Source organism: Empidonax traillii, unplaced genomic scaffold (genome assembly GCF_003031625.1).
Source record: "Empidonax traillii isolate 1590-97213 ecotype Southwest subspecies unplaced genomic scaffold, ASM303162v1 scaffold873:size564455, whole genome shotgun sequence".
Classification (NCBI taxonomy): domain Eukaryota; kingdom Metazoa; phylum Chordata; class Aves; order Passeriformes; family Tyrannidae; genus Empidonax; species Empidonax traillii.
The window spans coordinates 135,154-159,034 of NW_020956066.1; the positions used below are offsets into that span (position 1 = coordinate 135,154).

At 41.6% G+C, this 23,881-nt stretch overlaps 1 protein-coding gene across 2 annotated transcripts in view; it reads left to right on the forward strand.

Moving 5' to 3' along the window:
* The window catches only part of GLI3 (GLI family zinc finger 3), a 205,957-nt gene that overhangs the window by 93,630 nt on the left and 88,446 nt on the right, over window positions 1-23,881 (forward strand). For both annotated transcript variants that reach the window (XM_027902424.1, XM_027902425.1), the window contains one exon: window positions 20,244-20,349. In XM_027902424.1, coding sequence (XP_027758225.1) covers window positions 20,244-20,349 — 106 coding nt within the window. The remainder of the gene's footprint in view (window positions 1-20,243; window positions 20,350-23,881) is intronic.

Consider the following 23,881-nt stretch of genomic DNA (forward strand, 5'->3'; position numbering starts at 1 on the left):
CTGAAAAGGAAACTCTGCCTTGAATTTTTTTTTTTTTTTCAGAAAGCAAATTCTATGCCAAACCTGTAATCAGATACAAATAGGAACAAATGCCAGAAGCAAAGGCGGCCAAAGGGAGCTTTTCATCTTGAAAACAGCTTTCCCACCTGGCCACAAAGTCCCTGCATGTGCTTGGCATGATGGGGCAGCCCTCCTTGAGTTGCCCACGAGGGCCTGCTTGGTGCTCAGATGTCAGCTCTCTTCTCCATTTAGTCCTCATTGTTGCTGCTTCACTTTGACTTTTCCAAAACCTTTCAGGTGAGAGGGGAGGAAAGGCATGTACGTCTTGTCCTGAGGATTTACATGCCATGTCTGCCTGAAATGGAACCTACAGCCTGGGTGCTCTAGGAAGTAGCTCCTTAGATACCTGCCAGAACAGAGCAGCCTTGTGTGTGAAGGAGAAGGTGGTAGATACTAGCCCTTTTGAAACACCTTCTGTTAGTATCAGCTTCTGCCATACCTCATCATAGGATCATTCACTGTGCCCCAGTTGAAGTTTATTGGTGATTGGTGATTGTCTCTGTTGGTTTCCCCAAAGTTCTACCCGTGATGCACTAATGAATCTGCAGGTCTGTGAAAAATAGCTTCCCACCTCCTACCTACTTTAACCATTTGGGAGTGTTCAGCAAGTTTTGGAGATACATTTTGGTAAACTGAAGAAAATTACAAATGTACTTGTTGCTGCCTTATAGCCCTGATTGTGTTAGCGCATGAGAGAGGAACAAACCCCTCCTATGTGCTCTTCATCTGCACTGAAAGGCAGCTTGTGTGACACCATTATTGTAAACATCAGTGAAGAGTTGCCATCTCATTTTGACTAATGAGAATGTGTCACCAAGAGGAATCTGTGAGCACAGGCTATTGTTGATCCTACTTGTTCACATTCCTCTATCAAGAAGGCTGCTGAATTCGAGCGTGATTGAGAGTCTCTCGAGGATGACCCTGGGCTTGGGCATCAAGCGAGAGGTCATTTTTTCCAAAGAGATGTCACCCCAAGTTAAACACTTGGAACAGACAAGCCATGGTGATCTCTTCTGGAGCTAAAATAGAGACCTGGATTTCTTCAGTGAGTGCTTGTTACGTATTTCACTCTTAAAAGTGCGTAAATAAGATACTTACGTGAGTTGTTGTCCTTAGCTCGTTTGAGGTTTCTATTATTGCAGTATGGGTAGATGAAATGAAACTAATTGCAGACTGCTCAAATAAAGAAAGAACCAGAAATAACACTTGCTGAGAAAGGTGGGATGATGCTTTTCCTGTGTTCCTGGGATTCTTCTCTGTGTTTGTGTGTCAGAGGACATGTGATTTCCTTATCTCTGCACTGACTCCTCCATGCAGCTTGGACGTTTGTGGCAAGAGTTTGCAATGGATTTGGAAGGAAAGCTGTGGTCTATTGACTGATGCCTGAGGTGGTGCTTAGATTAACTGTGGCATCTTGAACCACCAGCCCCCAAAAAACATGTGCTGTTTGGGTCGACATAAATTTTTTTCAACTGGGAGCTGTACATGCTCGGGAACAAAAAACTGCAACAGAGGACTTGCTGGAATGTTGTAAAAAACTGCAGAAGTGGTCTGTTTTAAGTTGAAAATTGGGGAATGGCATAATAAAAATAAATTGTTTCTCCCCTTTTTGTATTAGAAAAGCCTCAGGCCATAAACATCTTGAAAGAGATGGAATTTTTTTTTTTCACCCTTCTGAATGGATCAGAGTTGCCTGACAAAAAATCATATTGTTGGTACATAAACCACAAGAGCAGCAGGGTTTGGAGTCCTATTTTTAGTGTCAGTTAGTCAACCAGCTTGGTACGCTGGGAAATTCCCAACTCCTGGCACCTAAAGGTTAGTATTATCAGCTCTCTAAGAACTGGTTTAGAAGATATTTTAGTTCCATTAGCTCAATTTGTGTTATCAGTTGTAATAATAATAGTAAATTTATTGCTTGTATTATCTTAGCTCCTCAAAGAGCTGGCTCTGACTGTTATTTTCTCTAGTTCTTGAGGAAACTTGGGGGATTTTATTTCCACTTTAAACCTAAATTCAACTTTTCCACTAAAATTCTCAGAAAGGATCTTTCTACCTCATGTCCTTTGGAAAGCAATCCTTTAAGACTATGATCTTAAGGAGATTTATAAGGAGAATATAGAAAAGTTCTCAGCTCTTGATAGATAGGACAAAAGTTACCCTGCGTAAGGGAAACATCTCTGTAGTCAAATAAAAAAAATCATTGACATGTGATTAGCAATTCTGATAAGGACCAAAACCTCTGCAAGCAACTTTAAAGACAGTAACAGTTTAAACTCACAGATTTTAATGCCAATAGATACCATTCGTACTGTCCTGCCATCATGAATAACTAGGTGTTCAAAATAATAACTTTGTGTATGTGATCATGCAAAACACACACATACAGCTACAAGAACAGGCCTGTACCTACATACCTGCTCATGTATGTTTTTCTTGGATCTTTTCATTTGCTCACAGGTTGTGTGTGACACCTGGCGGGGCGGAGTGGGGGGGAAAGGGGGGTTCGCATTTTCCAGCTTTTCTCTGCAACCATAATAACTGGAAATGTACATGTTTTTGTTTTTTGGGGGGTTTTTATATCTTCCTTAAATGAAAGCTGGGATTCTTACTTAGTGACATGACTGAAAATACTGGAGTTTTTAAAAAACATTGAAAAGAAAAATAAGACTTGAGATAAAATCACAATGCTGACTCTGCTGGAATTAATGATAAAACAGTCTGACTTAGTGGGACTTACTTTTCAGTTATTTTCATTTCAGGGTAAAATTATGTTTTGAGTCACTGCAAGGTTAAAGTTACAGTTGCTGAGATCTCCTAACCTTCATTAGGACTTGATAAGACTTTCTTCCCTGGAATAAAAATGTAATCTGTTCCTTTCCTCTTTATATGATAGTTGGAATGATTTCAGCACTCTCACAGCTTGTGAACCCTCACCCTAGAGCCAAGTGCAGTCTGTCCCTGTCTATGAACTTTCTGAAGGATATTTAGATTTTTGGTTGTTCCTCTTTACCTGAGAATGGATTAGAGAGCATATGGATAGCTGATAATTTATTTTTTTAAGGTTTTTCTAAAGTTTTGGGCATACCATGGGGCTGTGCTTTATGACTGATGCAGAGATGCCATCCCTGTGGCTTCTTGTGATCACTCCAAAGATGACAGTAGTAAAGGACGTAGTGAAAACGCCCTTAGGTGTAATGAGCTGCCTTGTGCCCTTTCCCTGGAACATGCAAATGGCGATATTTTGATTGAAATTCTTCAGTTGGCACAAAGCAGTTCTGAGCTGCATTTCTCTCTTGAAAGTGTACTCCCAGCTCAGAGGGAGCCGTGTGGGTGTGTGGAGGTGAGGGCAGGTGACAGGAGCTGCCTAACACAGGCTGCTTTCCATTGCCTCTCCATTCTGTGCCCAGTTTGGTTTTTTTTTTTTTTTTTTTTTTTTTTTTTTTTTTTTTTTTTTTTTCAGAAAGCAAATTCTATGCCAAACCTGTAATCAGATACAAATAGGAACAAATGCCAGAAGCAAAGGCGGCCAAAGGGAGCTTTTCATCTTGAAAACAGCTTTCCCACCTGGCCACAAAGTCCCTGCATGTGCTTGGCATGATGGGGCAGCTCTCCTTGAGTTGCCCACGAGGGCCTGCTTGGTGCTCAGATGTCAGCTCTCTTCTCCATTTAGTCCTCGTTGTTGCTGCTTCACTTTGACTTTTCCGAAACCTTTCAGGTGAGAGGGGAGGAAAGGCATGTACGTCTTGTCCTGAGGATTTACGTGCCATGTCTGCCTGAAATGGAACTTACAGCCTGGGTGCTCTAGGAAGTAGCTCCTTAGATACCTGCCAGAACAAACCAGCCTTGTGTGTGAAGGAGAAGGTGGTAGATACTAGACCTTTTGAAACACCTTCTGTTAGTATCAGCTTCTGCCATACCTCATCATAGGATCATTCACTGTGCCCCAGTTGAAGTTTATTGGTGATTGGTGATTGTCTCTGTTGGTTTCCCCAAAGTTCTACCCGTGATGCACTAATGAATCTGCAGGTCTGTGAAAAATAGCTTTCCACCTCCTACCTACTTTAACCATTTGGGAGTGTTCAGCAAGTTTTGGAGATACAGTTTGGTAAACTGAAGAAAATTACAAATGTACTTGTTGCTGCTTTATAGCCCTGATTGTGTTAGCGCATGAGAGAGGAACAAACCCCTCCTATGTGCTCTTCATCTGCACTGAAAGGCAGCTTGTGTGACACCATTATTGTAAACATCAGTGAAGAGTTGCCATCTCATTTTGACTAATGAGAATGTGTCACCAAGAGGAATCTGTGAGCACAGGCTATTGTTGATCCTCCTTGTTCACATTCCTCTATCAAGAAGGCTGCTGAACTCGAGCGTGATTGAGAGTCTCTCGAGGATGACCCTGGGCTTGGGCATCAAGCGAGAGGTCATTTTTTCCAAAGAGATGTCACCCCAAGTTAAACACTTGGAACAGACAAGCCATGGTGATCTCTCCTGGAGCTAAAATAGAGACCTGGATTTCTTCAGTGAGTGCTTGTTATGTATTTCACTCTTAAAAGTGCGTAAATAAGATACTTACCTGAGTTGTTGTCCTTAGCTCATTTGAGGTTTCTATTATTGCAGTATGGGTAGATGAAATGAAACTAATTGCAGACTGCTCAAATAAAGAAAGAACCAGAAATAACACTTGCTGAGAAAGGTGGGATGATGCTTTTCCTGTGTTCCTGGGATTCTTCTCTGTGTTTGTGTGTCAGAGGACGTGTGATTTCCTTATCTCTGCACTGACTCCTCCATGCAGCTTGGACGTTTGTGGCAAGAGTTTGCAATGGATTTGGAAGGAAAGCTGTGGTCTATTGACTGGTGCCTGAGGTGGTGCTTAGATTAACTGTGGCATCTTGAACCACCAGCCCCCAAAAAACATGTGCTGTTGGAGTTGACATAAATTTTTTCAACTGGGAGCTGTACATGCTCGGGAACAAAAAGCTGCAACAGAGGACTTGCTGGAATGTTGTAAAAAACTGCAGAAGTGGTCTGTTTTAAGTTGAAAATTGGGGAATGGCATAATAAAAATAAATTGTTTCTCCCCTTTTTGTATTAGAAAAGCCTCAGGCCATAAACATCTTGAAAGAGATGGAATTTTTTTTTTCACCCTTCTGAATGGATCAGAGTTGCCTGACAAAAAATCATATTGTTTGTACATAAACCACAAGAGCAGCAGGGTTTGGACACTATTTTTAGTGTCAGTTAGTCAACCAGCTTGGTACGCTGGGAAATTCCCAACTCCTGGCACCTAAAGGTTAGTATTATCAGCTCTCTAAGAACTGGTTTAGAAGATATTTTAGTTCCATTAGCTCAATTTGTGTTATCAGTTGTAAAAATAATAGTAAATTTATTGCTTGTATTATCTTAGCTCCTCAAAGAGCTGGCTCTGACTGTTATTTTCTCTAGTTCTTGAGGAAACTTGGGGGATTTTATTTCCACTTTAAACCTAAATTCAACTTTTCCACTAAAATTCTCAGAAAGGATCTTTCTACCTCATGTCCTTTGGAAAGCAATCCTTTAAGACTATGATCTTAAGGAGATTTATAAGGAGAATATAGAAAAGTTCTCAGCTCTTGATAGATAGGACAAAAGTTACCCTGCGTAAGGGAAACATCTCTGTAGTCAAATAAAAAAAATCATTGACATGTGATTAGCAATTCTGATAAGGACCAAAACCTCTGCAAGCAACTTTAAAGACAGCAACAGTTTAAACTCACAGATTTTAATGCCAATAGATACCATTCGTACTGTCCTGCCATCTGGAATAACTAGGTGTTCAAAATAATAACTTTGTGTATGTGATCATGCAAAACACACACATACCAGCTACAAGAACAGGCCTGTACCTACATACCTGCTCATGTATGTTTTTCTTGGATCTTTTCATTTGCTCACAGGTTGTGACACCTGGCGGGGTGGAGTGGGGGGGGAAGGGGCGTTCGCATTTTCCAGCTTTTCTATGCAACCATAATAACTGGAAATATACATGTTTCTATTTTTTGGGGGGGTTTTATATCTTTCTTAAATGAAAAACTGAGATTCTTACTTAGTGACATGACTGAAAATACTGGAGCTTTTAAAAAACATTGAAAAGAAAAATAAGACTTGAGATAAAATCGCAATGCTGACTCTGCTGGAATTAATGATAAAACAGTCTGACTTAGTGGGACTTACTTTTCAGTTATTTTCATTTCAGGGTAAAATTATGTTTTGAGTCACTGCAAGGTTAAAGTTACAGTTGCTGAGATGTCCTAACCTTCATTAGGACTTGATAAGACTTTCTTCCCTGGAATAAAAATGTAATCTGTTCCTTTCCTCTTTATATGATAGTTGGAATGATTTCAGCACTCTCACAGCTTGTGAACCCTCACCCTAGAGCCAAGTGCAGTCTGTCCCTGTCTATGAACTTTCTGAAGGATATTTAGATTTTTAGTTGTTCCTCTTTACCTGCGAATGGATTTGGGAGCATATGGATAGCTGATAATTTATTTTTTTAAGGTTATTCTAAAGTTTTGGGCATACCATGGGGCTGTGCTTTATGACTGATGCAGAGATGCCATCCCTGTGGCTTCTTGTGATCACTCCAAAGATGACAGCAGTAAAGGATGCAGTGAAAGTGCCCTTAGGTGTAATGAGCTGCCTTGTGCCCTTTCCCTCGAACATGCAAATGGCGATATTTTGATTGAAATTCTTCAGTTGGCACAAAGCAGTTCTGAGCTGCATTTCTCTCTTGAAAGTGTACTCCCAGCTCAGAGGGAGCCGTGTGGGTGTGTGGAGGTGAGGGTAGGTGACAGGAGCTGCCTAACACAGGCTGCTTTCCATTGCCTCTCCATTCTGTGCCCAGGTTTTTTTTTTTTTATTTCCTTCACCTTCCATACTTGTTTCTGGGACATTAAGAGTAAGTTGTGTGCTCCCGAGGCATTTGAATCGCCACGTGTATTTTGTCCAGAAGGAATTAGCTTGGTGCTTTATCTGGTGATTTGTTGGCTATGCAGCTTTCTTACTCCTTTGTGCATATTTCTGATGTGTGCCAATTTAACCAATCAGTTAAAAAACTGAGGAGATGCAATAACCTTTTCATTGCTAAGGGGAAACTTGCTGCCCTTTGTGGAGACAAATACACCAAAGCAGGCAGTGCTTTTCCAGTTTAACAGGTTTAGCTGACGTTTCTGGTTTGCCACCGAGTTTATTATAGTTTCATAACTCACACAAGGCTGGCAGCAAATGTTTGGCTTTTGTTTCTTTGGCCGTGTAGAGGTAGTGATAGTCATCGGGGCCCTCAGCCCTGCAGATAATCTCTTCAGGGTTATCATTTACTCACAAACAGTCGTGTGAAGTATTTGTGAAAAGGCTTCTGAAGTGGCATTGCAGGCGGATGCTGCTGGGAGCAGCAGAGCAGGCGGTGTTTACACAGGGGCAGAGGATTTCTCTGCCTGGTGTGGTTCTCCTCAAGTGCTCGTATTCTGCAGCTACACTGTTTGCCTTTTTAATGAAGTGAACTGTTTGTTTGAAATATGTGGTAGAAGGTATTTAAACAGAAACTAAAGTAAACTTTTGGGCTGTTCACATAAGCCATGCATATCTGGTTTGTGAAGTGAAGGAAAACAATTTGGCTGCAGCTTACCTCTGGGAAGGGCAGTTAGGAGCTGTTTAAATAATGAACTGAGCTGCTGGCAGATGTTGTTGCAGCCTCTTACAGGCCTTCAGTGATGACTGCTGCTCGTGTAGGCATTCCTCGGGATGCTGCCTCGATGGAGAGCTCAAAGTTGCTGTCGTTATTTAAATGGGGGATTTATTCATTAGCTGCGAAAACTTGGGTACATTCATATTTGATTAAAACCATCCCAATTAGACAATGGACTGTTGAGATCCAACATATGCTATTGCCTCTATAACGTCATTAGTAACCCAGAGTCCCCACTTTGAAATAAGATCGTGCCCGAGTGTGCAGACATCTGTTTCTGCCTAGCCAGATGGAGGTCAGCAACATAACTTAAACTGCTAATCCTCATTGTGGAGAGGAGAACAGGAATCTGAGGAAGGTAGGAACAAATGAATTCGGATCCTGCTCCTGGCAAGGCATGAGGTATTGATGGCGATACAATGACTGGAACATGCTCTGCAGAGCTCTGGTGGTAAGTTTCTGCCTAACTGCAAGCAGAAGTTCGGAGAGTGGAGGAGGGCTAAGTGAAGTGATACTCTTTGTGGTTAAGGCATTACAATTCGTCTCAGAGAACCTCACTGCTGTTCCTGGCTCTGCCACATTTGTGTCTAATGAGACTGTTAGGCGGCTGCAGCACAACTTTTCTCAACAATGACTGGCAAAACGGAGTCCTTGATGGTGGGGAATGCTTTTCACCCCCTGCCATAACACAAAACAATTAAAACTGGTCATGTGGGGGTTCAGGAGCAGAGATTTCCAGTCCTGTCCAATAGAGACCATATGTTTCCATCCGTCATTTATATTTTTTGGCGGGGAAGAAAGCACCAAGTTGGTTGGGACTACAATGCCACATCCTCTGGCATTGTTTCTCTGCTCATTCTCCTTGGGAGCAAGGGGAGTCACAGCACTTCAGACTCCTTGGGCTCAGCATAGAGATTAAAACAAACAAAAAGTCCTTATACTCCTGGAGTGCAATAAATATGCTAGAATTTCAATAGGATCCAAACAAGGACAATAGTAGCATTAAGAGCTGGAAAATCCTTTGATGTTATTGACCAGGAAACGACTGTTGTCGTCTCTGTCATGAACATTTAAACTTTTGACCTCCAACCTTTGTGTCAAATGGCTTTTCAATATGGAGGGTTACTATACCTCTCTTAGTGCCACTGCATTTAGCAGAGCATCAAACACTTCACTGGTGGGAAACTGATGCTTAATGCATTGGAAAAGCTCCAGGATTGCCAGAGGGTGGGACTGAGGAAAATTGTCTCCTCTTGTTCTGCTAAAGTGTAATGAAGTCCCTAGTTTTCCTACAGCCTACTTGCATCTGAACTCTGCACATGGAAGGGAGGACTGCCTCTTGGTGGACAGGGGACAGGCACATAAAGTTACTTTTATTACCACCTCTTTTATGCAGTGTGCAAACATACAGCTGAAAGATGGGCTTTTACAGGCTGAGGCGATCTTCATATTTATGCCCCAGAGCTGAAATCCCGCAGCTCTGGCACTGCCCTTGGTGAAGTGCTGGCTAAGTGAAAGGGAAAAGGGTTTGCAGCCACCTTTGCCTTGGAGAGCGTGTCAGGAGAGCACAAAGTATGAGGGGCCATACAGGCCCGCGTGGTATCATGGCAGGTAACTCTCCTTTCCTTTTGCTCCTCTGCCAATTACTCAAAATTTGCAGTCAAGGAATTTATTGGTGGTTTCAACTCTTTTGGACTCCTGTTACGCTTCTTTTTTGTGACTTTTCCCTTGGAGGCTACTTAAACTTCCTGTGTCCATAGCGTCCTACGTCACTTGGCTGTGTGGCAGGGAATGGTGGTCTATGCACCTCATCCTCATTTGGCCCTCTGCTGACTCCTTTTGTCTCCTTGTAGCACCCCTGGCTTCTTCTCTAGGATATAGAGAGGAATGAAAAGCAACCTTCTCTTTTGTGCCTCCCTACCCACTTGAGTGTGCAGAAGAACAGTCCTTTCCCACTTCTCTCACATTTGTGGCTTTGTGCTCCACCTAATTCTACGTATTCTCACCTCTTGTCCCTTAATCCCCAAGCTGAAGAACATGGCTGTGCACAGGCAGGTGATGTAACTTTGTCCCTGCTCTGCCTGGATTGGAGGCTGAAGCAAGCTGCTCTCTTGTACTCATCTGTGGTGGTGGCAGAAGGCTCAGTCAGAGACTGAGGCTCTGTTGTGCTAAGCACTGCAGACAGGTGATGTAAAGATGGAAACTGCCCCGAAGAGTTTGCTTTTGTGCTGTTGCTATGCAGGAAAATATTTGGTAATGCTATGGGCCGCTTTGCCCACTACTGCATTTGTATGCTTCCGCCTGTTCAGGTCTCTGTTCTTCAATTTTTCCTTTTCTCTCATTAGCAGGAGTGTTCTTCCTCATTGGTGAGGCTGGACCTACCCCACACAGTCTGTGACACTTGAGTCCCAGCTGTGAGGCTGGTGTGAGTAGGTGACAGTGCAGGAGGAAGATCTCAGGGGATGTTACAGCTCGTTCTGCATTCAGGTGCCCTCTGCAGACATGTGCCCCTCCTCTGCACCTCTGATGCGGACACATTACTCTGCTAACTTGGGGGCAGTCCTCACAAGGGCGTAAGGACCACGAGCGTTAATTAGGCTGAGGTTGTCTGCTCCTAATTTTTGATTTGTGTTTTGAAATAAGCGTGCTCAGACATACCCGCCCTTCATGCCGTTTTTCGGCAGTGGTGCTCACTTTAAGTGGTTGAGGTAAAGGGTTGGCCACTTTGGGTAAGCAGCACTTGGTTCCCAAAGAAAGAAAAGTGTAGGCCAGATCCTGCCGTTGTATCTGCAGAGAACAAGAGAGAGGGTGAAGGTGAGAGTGTTGGTGAGGCTTTATGAGGAACTTCCATACTCTCCCATAGAGAGAAAGCCCTTTGGTGGGGAAGAGGAATTGGGGAATACTAAAAAAATACTAAAAATCAAAAAAAAAAAGCGTAATTATATCTTAAGCTTATGCTCTCATCCTATGTGTGAGTAGTAGGAAGCAAAGAAGTTGTCTGTAATGAAAAATGGCCTTAATAAAAGATCATGAGCAAAAGAAGAATGAGCAGTTACAGGCAATTGAACCACTCTTTTTAAGGAAATAAAGAAATAATGGGTAGTGGATAAAATTACTCTCATTCTAGCTCTTGTTGGGACTTTTCACTAAAGAGGGTCAGAGCGTCTCAGGCAGGATATCTCCGTATTAACAGTGACCAGACTGAGGCCCAGGGAAGTGACACTATTTAACTATGGCCCTTTTTGTTAACAATATTTGCCTCAAAATTGGCTTGTATAAAGTAACTAAGATTGACTGGAATATCGACAATATGTCATTCTCAAAAATAGGCTGAATGAGTACTTAGGATAAATGTCAATAGGGCAAATTAAAGGAACTCTCTGTCCTTTCCATCTTCAGTAATGATGCAAAACAAAAAGTAACCAGCATAGAAATGAACTGTAGGGGAGAAACTCTCTAAGAAGATGAGGGAGGATGAGAGAACATGGAGGAAGAAAACACCCCAAAGTCAAGTATTTAGAAATGTCAGGAAGTAATAACCAAGAGCTGATTTATGTTGTCTTTATTTGATTTGAACAGTGCCCATTTCACCAGCAGTCCCCTGGAAATGCTATGGTAGGTTGCTGCTGTGTGATTAAGGCACTGTCTCATAGTGGGAAAACGGAACACAATGGTATTTGAGACTGTGTGTAAGAAACACATGCCCCTGCCGGAAAGATAAGTTTGCAGAGATATGTTTTGTGTGTTATAAATTTCTAAGGTTACCTCCTCCTAAACTGTGTCGTGTCAGCCTACGTGGAAATGTGATGCCCAGGAGTGCTGAGGTGACAACCCTGTATCTCGCACAAGCTGGAAGAAACCCAGAGAGCAAAAACAAGTGATGGTGATTAATTTAGGGTATAGACATAGAGATGAAGGATGCAATAAATGGATATTACCGAGTGATCTGGCAGCACATGTAATAACTGCCTGCTCATCTGCAAGATGAGTGTAAACACCACAGAAGGAGAGTAATTGCTAAGGATGATACAGAGAGAAGCTAAATAATTATGACTATTTGGATGAAATTTTAAAAAGTCAGGTTGAACAGCAGGGAAAAAGAAATCTCTGAGTGTTCGTCTGATTGTGCATCCCATAGAATCTAAACTGTTTTAATATCTAAAAATAGACATAATTGATCTAATTACACATTTTCCTCTCTAGTTCCTATCATGCCTTAAAATACTCCTCAAAGCTGCTAAGTATAACCTATTTCCAAATCTTTCACCCTGTGATCCAGACCTTCAGCTGCTGGAAATCTGTTTAGCTACAGTGATTTTCACCGTGCTATTCTAATATCCAACTGTTTGAGGTTTGGCCTTTCAAGTAGCTTTTAAACTTGATTCTGGTGCACAGAAGAACACAAAAGTCTCGAAAGTGTTGTTTAAACAAACTGTGTTTGCAGACTGACTCACACTGCTGCTTTATAAACTTCTAAGAATGTCACCAAAGCTTGTTGAGTTACCCAACTTGTCTTTATTTGTTCCCACATTAAATCAACAGCAATACATGGATATTTCTAGATATTTTTTTCCCCAGTTTCTATCTTTCTGTTGCCTCTCCTTAGCCACATTGACCTTGGCATCTTACAGATATTTGTCATTGCTGAGTAAATATGTGCAGCTGATATCAGGGCATTCAGATGCATTCCTTGAGCTGTGTTGAGCCATAGGGAATAACCAAGCTGATGTTCGCTGATGCACCTCATTCTCACTGTTCAGGAAGCCCACGTTAAACCTCTGCTTAGCAGTTCTTTCTTGCTGAAAGCCTCACTGTGAGATTTCTTTGTTAGTTCTCTTCAGTGCGTATCAGGATTTATTTTTTTTTAGTAATCTTCTCATTTCCTCAGTTTCCACCTCGTAATTCACCTTCAACCACTGGAATTTGGTGTGTGTTACAGAAATGGGTATGAACCTGGTAAGTAGGTACAAATTATTTGTGTATATACTGTGGTTATGCATCCAGTTACTTGCTGCACACAGAAGAGGAAATGTTGAGGATTTGATTCTTCACACACATGTGTAATCAGTGGTGGGAAGCATTCCAGAGCATCTGGGTAAAACCACTTGTCTGGGGTTCTTGAGAGTTAAACATGGATGCTCATTTTGGTTCTCATAATTCTCGGGGGTGGATTTTTAAGTGGTGGAGGCTTCACTGATGCATGGTGGCATGAGAAGTTAGGGGGAAGAACATAAAAACAGCAAGTGCATTGCAAGGCGGAAGCTGAATTATTTTTTAGCTCCAGGGTCCTTTAGAGGTAGGGGAGGGAGGGATTTCTTTTGTCAGCTTTCTGGCAGAGGACAGTTTTTCATTTTCTTACAGAGACCACATTATTCAGTTTGTTAAGAGTTGCTGCATGTGATCCAGAGGTTGTGAAAAGGATGAGCTGTGCTGTACCGAGAACCAGCTGCGTTAGATGAAACAGTTATACCTCCAAGTAACAGGAAGATGAGGCTAAGATGTCTCATTGTCACCCTCTTTTCCTGGAAGCGTGGGCCAAGGTACAGATGCTGTCTATATGCACTTGTGCTCCTGTTCATGAAGGTTTTCTAAGGTTGCTTATAGGATGAGGCAGCCAGCGGTTTTTGGCTGGAAGGCAAGATATTCCTGATGCATTTCTACCAATCCGCTGTTTGTTCGTGGGCAAACTGTGCTGATGGAGTGCTTTGGCTTTCCTGCTCTGAAAATGGATGTCCCAGGAGGGTTGTGGGGCCACAGTGCTGTGCCCACCCCACTCCCCAGGCAAGGTCATGACAGCACGATCAGGGCAGCACAAGGAGTCCTTTCTTCGGTGCATCCATCCCGGTGGAAACAGTCCTTTGTAAATCACTAGGCTGTGATGCATCAAAAATTATGTTCTGAAAGAATTGGAGGCTTTTCTGTCCAAGGTGTTCTGTACATGCAATATGTTTATTACCCTACAAGTCTGTCTCTTACTACATTTTTTTGAAAAATTTTTTTTTTTCCAGATGAGCAAATGGCAGGGAGCACTGGAGTCAGTTGAATGGACTTGAGGAAGTTTAGTGAATATTCCTGAAGGCAGTCCTGCTGCTCAGACAGAGTTGCAGAGACTGGGAGGAATAATAAAGTGTTCAAACTGAAATCAATCCAGCAGTTATTTAGCCAATACCTGCAACAAATTTGGCATATTAAAACAGCTCTCAGTGCCAGCTGGTGAAATAATTTCCAGCCACTTTTATTCCAGCACAACAGTAACTGCTCTTCCTTCAAGTGTTTGGCATGCTGGTTGTTGTGGAACTACTAAAAACAATAAACTACGTTCCCATAAGGTGTTTAAGTTTACAAACTGAAACATGTTCAAATGGATGGCAGGAATCTAAGATGTTCCAAAGTCTTAATTTTTGTTTTTACAAAGGTAGGAATTATTTTTCAGCCTTAACAAGAGGCACAGAGCTGGAGCTGTGTTCAGTTTGTGAGGTTTGGCCTGTAACCCTCTGATTTGTTTTTAAGATCTGTGAGCACAAAGAGAGGGTAGGGAGGGGTAGTCTGATCATCATTAATACACACAGACACATGAAAGGGATGTGATCTGACGGAAAATTGTCTTAAATCTACTGTATGTTATCACAATTAACATTTTGTGTTGCTGAAATGGAGAGGACTTGCCCAGTAAAAGTTGTTTTTCCTCAATCTCCTTTTCTCCATTTCTTGGCTTTATACACTTAATTTCTGTTTTTTTCCCCAGTTTTGCCATGGATTCCTCTTTTTCCTGTTTAAAATCCCCTTCTCTCTGAAGTTCAGGTAGTGAGTTAGTCACGTCCGTGTCAACAGGACTGGAAGTCACACTGGAAGCGTGTGCGTGCATGCGCACTCAGACCCACGGAAAAGCCTCCTGGGATAACTGGCTGTAGCACAGCAGTGGATCAGCCTGAAAATAAGCAGTGCTTCAGATGGGAAACAGCCACACTTGAAGCAGCAACCCCAGTTCACCATAGGGAGACTCTTCAAAGTGCACAAAGTTAAGTGCGTGCATTAACGTGTGGCTGTGGCTCAGTCGTTTTTTTCTTCCTGATTAAAGCCTTTGTGGAAGCATACATAGAAAACATAAATCACCTCTTTCTGAAAGAGAACTAAAAAAAACAAACCCCAGAGACAACATGCGCTCTTACTGAGCTCTAATGCAATCCGTAATTAAACAGAAATCCAAAATAAGATCTTTGCTTGGCAGCTCTGAACCTAATTCTTGCCGTAAAACCTGGCAATGCCATTAAGTTCAGATCAGTTGAAGCAAACGTACGTGAAGAAACAGTGGTGCCCTTAGGGATTCTGCAAAGCTGAATGTTAGAAAATTCTCATCTGGTGATCAGCTTGTAAACCAAAGGAAGTGTAGAAATTTGCTGGCAAACTCTTCAAAACTGTTCTGCGTATTGAAAAGGCATTAACGGGGAGGCTGTGTTTTGCCTGATACTGTATCTGTTACATCTGGTATGAAAGCTCGGTCCTGCCAAGTTCAGCATCAACACTGTAATGGACTTAAAAAGCGGGAAGGAGATTTCACCTCACGTGAGGTTATATCTAAGATAGAATTTTCCACCTGGCTCAGCTCTGACATGTAATTTGGGGAGCTGATCGTCCTGAGGACAAATGTGCTGAAACATAGCGAGGGCTTCCTGCGTTGGGCTTGAGTCCTGTGTTTTCTTGGCCCCGGCCTCACAACGCAGGTGCAGATATCGGGGCCACACCGGGCGCGTTCGAGCCAATTGCAGGAGTTTTGAACAGTAGCAAATGTTTTCTTGATGTGCTGAAAAATGCAGCCTGTCATTTCAGCAGCCCTCTCCCTCAAGGCTTTGGCAGGAATCACAAGGTGCGCGAGCAAGTCAGCTAGCTGAGGGCGGAGCGTTTTACTGGCATTATCACTACAGCTGAACTTTCCAAATGTAGTGATCCCCTAAGCAAGGCTTATTTGAGAGACTACGGAGTGTGCAGAGAAGTTATCATGAACTTTAGTGAGCTTTGTAGCAGCCTAACCCCTCTGTCATTGTCTCAAGGTGTTGCACAGCACCTTTGAGTCAGCTGGCATTGTCCTCCTTCCCACCAAGTCTCACTGTGAATTGCTGCTGCCAGCTACGTCTCATCAGACTTCAGTTCAGGTTTGCTGTTCAGCAGCAAGGACCATGCATACCTGCCCTTTTTCCCCGTTCCTTTACCTCAATGCTGCAGCAGAGACTTAGGCTGTCAATTTTCAGAGAACAAGTTCTCTTTCAGAGAACAAGTCTCTTCTTTTTTTATGGTATGGGAATGATTGTAATTTGAGAGAGATGATCCTATTCACTTCTTTAAGGAAGCAAGAATGGTTCTTGAAAGAGAAATAAAAAGGCACATTTTACACAACAAAAAGTCAGCATAGATCGATGTATTTTCCAGAAAATCTCACAGTGATAAAACTGATGAGTTTGTAGCACTTCAGGCAGTTGTGTCTCCCATTTTGTTTTAAGGAGACTCTGCTAGCTGTGCAAGAGACAGGAGAGCATCTGAAGGAAGCTTAAACTGATAGGCAGCAGAGAATTCGGAAAGCAGCAGCAGCTACCAAATTCAGTAATGCATGAGGAGTGTGTTAAAGTGTATTTCCAGTGCCTTAGCATGTCCTTACAAGTTCTTGAAAATAATGGAATTTAAGCACAGAATCGGGTAATTCTACTGAATTGGAGCTGAGGGCTGCCAATACACAGGCAGCATCTGTTTGTGTACTTACGTCAAGGAGTCTCTGCAAGGATGCAATTGGTCCAGGAATTCACAGTTGCATTTGGCTGTTTGTAAGAAAACTGCCTGACATACACTGTCAGGTAGTTTGCATCTTAGCCAGAATTTTTAAGAAGATAATAAGTAATTTCCCTAACAGAATAGGAAGTCAGATTTCGTTGATTTGTTTTGGTGAGAGTAGTTCCTCCTTGCTAAGGGTAAGAGTTTTGGTCCTTATAGTTTAAATGAAAAACATAAAAACATAGTCAGGACAGGTATCCTGTCTTTTACACTGAGATTTCTAGATAGGCAGAGCATCTCACACAAATGACCAGGAGTCAAATAGGTTCAGATTCAGTTCTAGCCTGAGTAGTCTTGTTCTTTACTCACCTACAGCACAAATAATTATGGCAGAAACGCCTTTAATATTTTGATGATGCCTTTAATGAAATAGTTACTGGATGGGAAATGAAAAAGCAATGTGAAACTGGCTACAGCCTCAGTTACTGCTGTCTAAACACCTTATTAAGTAATTCCATATAAATACATGTCAACCGATTACGTTTTTATGCAGTTTCAAGTGTGTTCCAAGTGAAGCCCTGGACGATGGGTGCTTTGGCAGCTCTGTGTTTGATCTAAGAGTCTTTCCATATAAATATTCAATGCTTTTCAAATTGGAGGGGTTTTGGGCCCCCAAGCATGTAGAATGTACCAGCTACTTTTGTGCTGAGAGCTGACCCAAACACAGGAGAATTTGAATTTCATCTGTAAAATTGAGTCCACCAGTTCTGTAGTTCTATACATTATTCTCCCTGTCTCCCATTTAGCATGTTAGTCTGCTGACAGTAGAGTACACAGCACTTAGCAGCTGGTTTGTGGAACCATCAGTCAGGAAATTGTATGATAAATAGGAGGTAGCCAGGTTTAGTGGCACTTTATTCTGCTTCAGCAGTTTTAGTCTGACTTTGGAAAAGTCATCATGTGGTTTTTCTTAAGGGTTGCAACAGGAGATGGCCACAATATAGTAACTTATTACACGTACACTTGAGTTATGGTGTTCACCAGCTGCATTGCTCATGTGTAAATAATAAACTGTGAGATGGATAATTATGTTGGGGTTTGATAAGCAGCTCTGCTCCTGCTGATGGAGACAGCTCCCTCTGCCATGATGGAGCACGGCTGTTTCCCAGATGGAAACTACAAACAAGATGCAACCAAGATATACAAAAGAGCCTAATGTGAGAGGAAAGATGTTCTTCAAGATTTATAGCCCAGGTGTAAATACAACTTGTCGGTGCTCTGCACAGGCCCCACAAAGGAGAATACCCTCTCTGGGTTGTTTAGTACTGAGTTTCCATTTCCCAGATAGGGGAAGGTAGATTTTAAGTTCAGTAGGATTCAAATGGTGTTTCACTACTAAGTGCTGGAACTGATATTAATGGGTAGGTGCTCAGGCTGCTTGAGGGTGGGACAGTGGAGGCTCATCATCCTGAGTGAAATTGCTTGTTTTGGCCAGGTGAACTGCATCCTGTCTGATGTGTATGGGCAACAAATACTCTGTGGATTTACCTGTGCTCCCCAGACTCACACTCTTGAGACACATAGGGCAGAGAAGGATTTGCCTGTGCATCTATGAGGTTGCAAGTGAATTCTTTTTTGGTGAAAAAATGGTGGCAGATGTGTATGGTAAAATGTCAGACATCTGCTTTTAAACCTCCTCCCTTTGGCTTACAGCATTGTAGTCAAATAACAGCAAATCAGGGAAGGGGGCAGGCAGGGAGATGTGCTAAAACATACTTCTCATGCTCCTTTTCCCCTTCACCTTGGCATCTGTTGAGGAATGTGTTTCAGGAGGTGGCAGCAAACAACCTCCCTGTAGACGATAACAGTGTATTCCTAGTCATCTGTGACCCAGTTTTTACTCCCACTGAAGCCCAAGAGTGCTTGCCGTGGGGAATAAAGCTTGTAATAGATTGCATGCCAAGGTCCAGTTGGTAGAGCAGAACCAGAACTAAAATCACCACGAGTTTGAGCTCCCAGCTTACATCATAAACCACAATTATTTTTTTCATTTGCATTGCCTAAACCCTGAGTCAGTAAATGGCAGAAATGAGTTGTGGTGTTTCACAAAATCAAGGCACGAAACTGGACAGATTTTGTCAGATGTTTCCAGACTTTCTTGAAATACTGGGAATATTTCCTCAAAAATTACACGATTTGCTCTTCAGTCCCCTGTGTTTGCTCCCTCAGGGAAATGAGGTTTGTTCCTCTAGTTTTTCTCTTACTTCAAAACATAAGAGTAAACCAACTCAACTTTTTACAAACACCGTAAAGAAAAAAATCTTTATTTTAACCATCTCTAGCTGGCACCAGGGAGCTGCTTTCACAAATAATACAATCTAAGAGGAGGTTTACATTTGGCTGAATAGAAAGGGCAGGACATAAAAGAGAATATACCTTCAAGAGTCATTGGGCTAAACTGAAATAGGCTCCGTTTTACTGCCAGGGCTTAATTAAGGTTTTCTTTCTTTCTAGAAGCATTTTAGTAAATCCATGACATGACCTAATGTCTGTACTTCTCAGCTTTTGGTGGCGGGTAAACACATGACTTCATCCAAAGTGGTAATTGGGTAATAATTGCGCAGGATCGTGCTGCTAGAGATGCTTAGCATCTCACTTGAATTTGGAGCATTTGAGAGGCAGCAGTGAGCAGCATCTTGAGGCACACAGATTGCACTGGTGTGCTGGTGAGGAGAGCTGTGGTGTGTGTGTGCACTGTGCCCTCCGGAGCTGGGAAGCAATCCAGCTGCAGAAGCGCTGGGGAGGGCGGGCATGTGCTTGGCCCCACAGGGCAGAGCCCATGGGGGCATCTGGAGGCGCATTCCCCCTTTTGTCAGCCTCATCTCTGAGGCTCTCCAGAAACAGCAGGGAACAGGAGTCCTGACAGCTTCAAAATCCCCCATCCTGTGAGAGGTTTGGAGGAGATGGAGCAGGGGAGCTTACTGCAGCCGTGAGTCCCTGGGTCTCTGGCCGTAAGGACAAAGGAAGAATCCTTGCTTTTAAGAGCTGTGGATGAAATGAGTCCCCTCCCTCTCCTTGTGCACATTCTTACAGGTTTGGCCACTGGTGTGGTGCAGTTAAACATCTCCAATGTGGCCTTTCCCAGTTGCATTTCCCTTTTAACATCGTTGTCTGATTTACTCCAGTTTTACTTATATTTCCCAGCATGTCACTTCAGTTTGGCTTTCTGTTGTAGCAACATCTGCTGTTGTGTGTACATCTCCGAGGATATACTTTTTTTATTGTATTGTATTCTCTGCTTAGGCTTTTCGTCCTGGGATGATTTTTTTTTTTCTTGTTTTAATAAAAAATAAATCAGGAATGCTTATGAAAGCCTTGATGGTCCTTTTGATCTGACACTTCACATATGGGCACATAATTATTTATTAAAGACTTTCTTTACATCCCTTTCCATTTAAGCTATAAAAAGAGAATATTAAAATTAGTAAATACATATTCATGCAAACACTGTGGGCCAAAATCTCCTCTCCAGTAGACCTGACTGACAGCATCAGGGAAGGAGATTGTGACCCACAAGTCGTTGCACTGTTAACACGTGCTTTTCATTATCTGTTCTGTCTTTATGAATGTTGTTTTTAGAGAGTCACTGGAGATACTCAGATCTGGAAACCTCGTGGTTTTGCTTTTTTTTTTACAGATCCTCCTCACCTCTTTCCAGCATTCCACCCTCCTGTGCCAATTGATGCAAGACATCATGAGGGACGCTACCATTATGAACCATCTCCCATTCCTCCTCTTCATGTGTGAGTATTCAGTGTTTCCCCTCGATTCTGCTGCCTCAAAGAAGGAACAAGTTCATGAACCTTTGCAACAGCTGAAACCATGCACCTGGAACACTTTGCTAGTCTTGCCAGAGGGTGAGGTTTACCTTTGGAAAGCATCAAGGTTTTCTGTTCGTAAAGCAAAACCCACGCTGGTGCTTGAGGAATTCTTGTTATAATAGGCGGCTGGCAAGTGTTACCTGTGTGTTTTGTTGATATTTATTTGTGTTATGTCATTCTATAAATACTAATTTAAAAGGTGTTCACCCTGTGAAATACAGCCAGACAAACATGTATTTTAATATGTCTGTATTACGCTTGGTGTTCTCCGTAGCTAAAATTTCCATTCACATGCCAAAGGTTGTTGGTTGTTTTTTTTTTTTTTTTTTTTTTTTTTTTTTTTTTTTTTTTTTTTTTTTTTTTTTTTTTTCCTAGTGACTGCTATGAACCCTAATGAAATTTTTGGTAAATTTTCGTAGTCGCTGTTGTGCGTGCATACAGGCAATCGGTTGATTGATGGGAATGTCACCCAAACAAAATGGCAAATGTGATAGAGCACACGGTTTACACAAAGATAAAAGAAATGAATACCAGTGATAACATGCATTAGAAAAGGGCGGTAGTGATGAAATCCTGTAGAACTAAATTTTATCTTACTCTGTATGAGGAGACAGAGATCAGCATTGCAGAATAAACCAGTTGTTGTGTCCAGAAAAACTGCTGTATCCCATTAAAAATGGAGCCGAAAAGCAAGGCTTGGTACTTCGCTAAAAGGCTTGATGTATATATTTAATCATACCTAATAATCACCTCTCATACTGAGAAACTACAAGAAGAAAAGAACAAGTAATACTTTGAAGAATAATGCTAGTTGTTTAGATGGCAGATTGCTTTGCTATGGCTATTAGTTACAGCTGTGTAATTACATATATGCAGAAGAAAAATGAAGTTGTTTTAAAACAAGTCCTCCTCTGTGAGCAGAATTAATTGATATTAACAATCCTAACTACATGCCCAAGTACACACACAATATTTTACCAACAGTTTTTTTGGGTCAGTCTTCTATTACTGAATTGTAATTTCAGAGCAGATTTGCCTGGAGGTAAGTAATAAATCTGTGTTGCAGTCTTCTCGGGCATTAGAGGGAAAGTGGGTATTTATAGAAAGAGAGAGTAGATAAATTCGTGATTTATTCCTTAGGGTTCCTCTGATGCATCGCCATTTACACCACAATCAACCAAATCATAAAACATACTCAAACACATGCTTAAATTTACTGCTAAAAACTGTTGTAAGCTGAAGGCAGCAGGCTCAGAGACAGTCATTACAGGAGCATCCTAGATTTTGCAGTTCAGTCAATATTCTGCCTGGATGTTTTTGGGAGCTGGGGGGAGATAATCCTGCTCATTCTGAACTTAGTGGGGAATTTGCCTTTTATCTGGTGCGAGGCAAATGGGGAAAGGAGCCCCAGGAAGGGTTTTAACCTGCATCAGCAGAGGACCACCATCCAAGCCCCAGGTACTGCCTGCGAGCCTTCAAAGAGGCTTGTTAGAGATGAGGAGATCTTATTGTGATGTCATATGATGACAGGCAGCTGCCTTAGAAATACACTCTGATATCAGCCCAAGCTTTAAACTTAAAATTTCCTTGATACTGGCAGTTCACTTTTCCATTAACATCTGTTAATTATTCTACTTATTTGGTTTGTGTCACCATCGGAATGATGAGCTGTAGTGGACCCTTGGAGCCGTTGTGGTTGGTGTAATTGAATATAATTAAATATAATAAGGCAATTAAGCACCTTGAAAAAAAAATGGTTGAACTCCAACAGCCTCTTTTTAGATGTTGAAGTTTGTCATGCTTCTGCAGTTTTCAGGAGTATGTTTTAGTGTGCATATATATGAGCTAGGCACGCAGTGGTTTTCTTGCAAGTTTTACTGAGCCTGGTGTGAGTATCGCTTAGGAATGATCTCACTTAGGATCACCTGGGATCGTTTGGAGCCACTACTTGAACTGCTGTGCTAGCACCCATTATAAAAAAAGAAGGAAAAAAAAAGTGAAGTAAGAAATGGATTGAGAAAGTGTCTGAGAGTTCTGAGAAAAAAAACAGCGAGAACACCAGTCAGGATGCAAATGTTTACCCACAGCTTCATCAATTACTTCATTGTACGAGTGGTTTTCTCTTCAGCTTCACAATACTCTCAAAAGTGTGTATGTAATATAAATTTAAAAAAAAAAAAAAAGTTGGCGTGATTCCAGTTATCCAAGCTTCTTGAAATATGTTCCAGAGCCTGTCAAGCCTTAGTGGAATTAGTTTAAAACAAGTGCAGAAAAATATGAAGAGGGCCTTGTCTGAATGATGACTGCAGTGTCTGCCCATAATTTTGAACAATGCCCAAGTGAAAAAGAAAAAAGAAAGGAGAAATTTTGAAGGTGTTGCAGTGCTCTTACGTACTTGCAGCTCTAAAAAGGTATATGTATTTAAATGTATATTTCTTAGAATTTAGTTGCTGATGGTCAGAACCGTTGTATCCCAAATTTCAGCCTGGAGCCAATTTTTATAATTTGAGTTATAAACCCCTAAAGTAAGGGTTTGTGTTTATGATGGAATTGCTGACAGATGCTTATGTAGAGTAGGACTAGCAGGCATTGCTGTAATTATGCTATCGTATCCTATCATTAAAGATTTCAATTGAAAGAGGTTTATAAATTGCTCTTCCTCTTAGATAAACCACCCTACATTAAGGCATCAACGATATGGTGCAGAATTAAATTAAAATCTCATAAAATGAAATATGTTCTGTATTAGCTGTTTGACACTTAATTTGCCTCTGAATGAGTAGAGGAAATCACAAATTAACCTGCCTTTGTTTTTCCAGCCATGGCTTATTAGGTGTTAGAACAACTGCAATTACAGCCCAATAATAACCCCGAACCCTTATGAATATGTACTGAAATGTGTCACTTCATGTTACCAAAACCTGTTTGTTAGGACTGTGTAGTTATCCTGGAATTTCTACAGTACATCTTTGATTATACTTCAGGGAAGATGTATGAAACTTAAGTTGTTCTTCAGTGGCAGTGTATGAATAACAAAATTGAAGCTGGAGCTTGTGTTTCCCTTTTATTAGTTTTGGTTTTGGTTTTGTGTTTTTTTTTTTTTTTTTTCCAAATTCCAGGCATGAATCTTGGTTTCAAAAAAGAGAAAAAAATCCAGTAAATTGTAATTCCGTGATGCTGCTTTCCATTGAAGTAGCAAGTTAAATTACTTGATAAACATCAAATTATTAAAGCAAAGCCAAAGAAGTAATCCCACTCCTTGCTTTGCTTTTAGTTATTGTTTTTGTCCAGTTCTTTCCTAATTTTCAAAATTGATTTCTGAAGTCTGATACTAAAGCAGGAGCTGAAGCTCAACTAAGTTTCAGTCCTTGACATTTGCTAGGTCATCCATCAGAGTGTGATGTCTTCTGTGGTTGGTGTGCAAAGAGTCAAAATCATGCTGCTAATGAGGGGC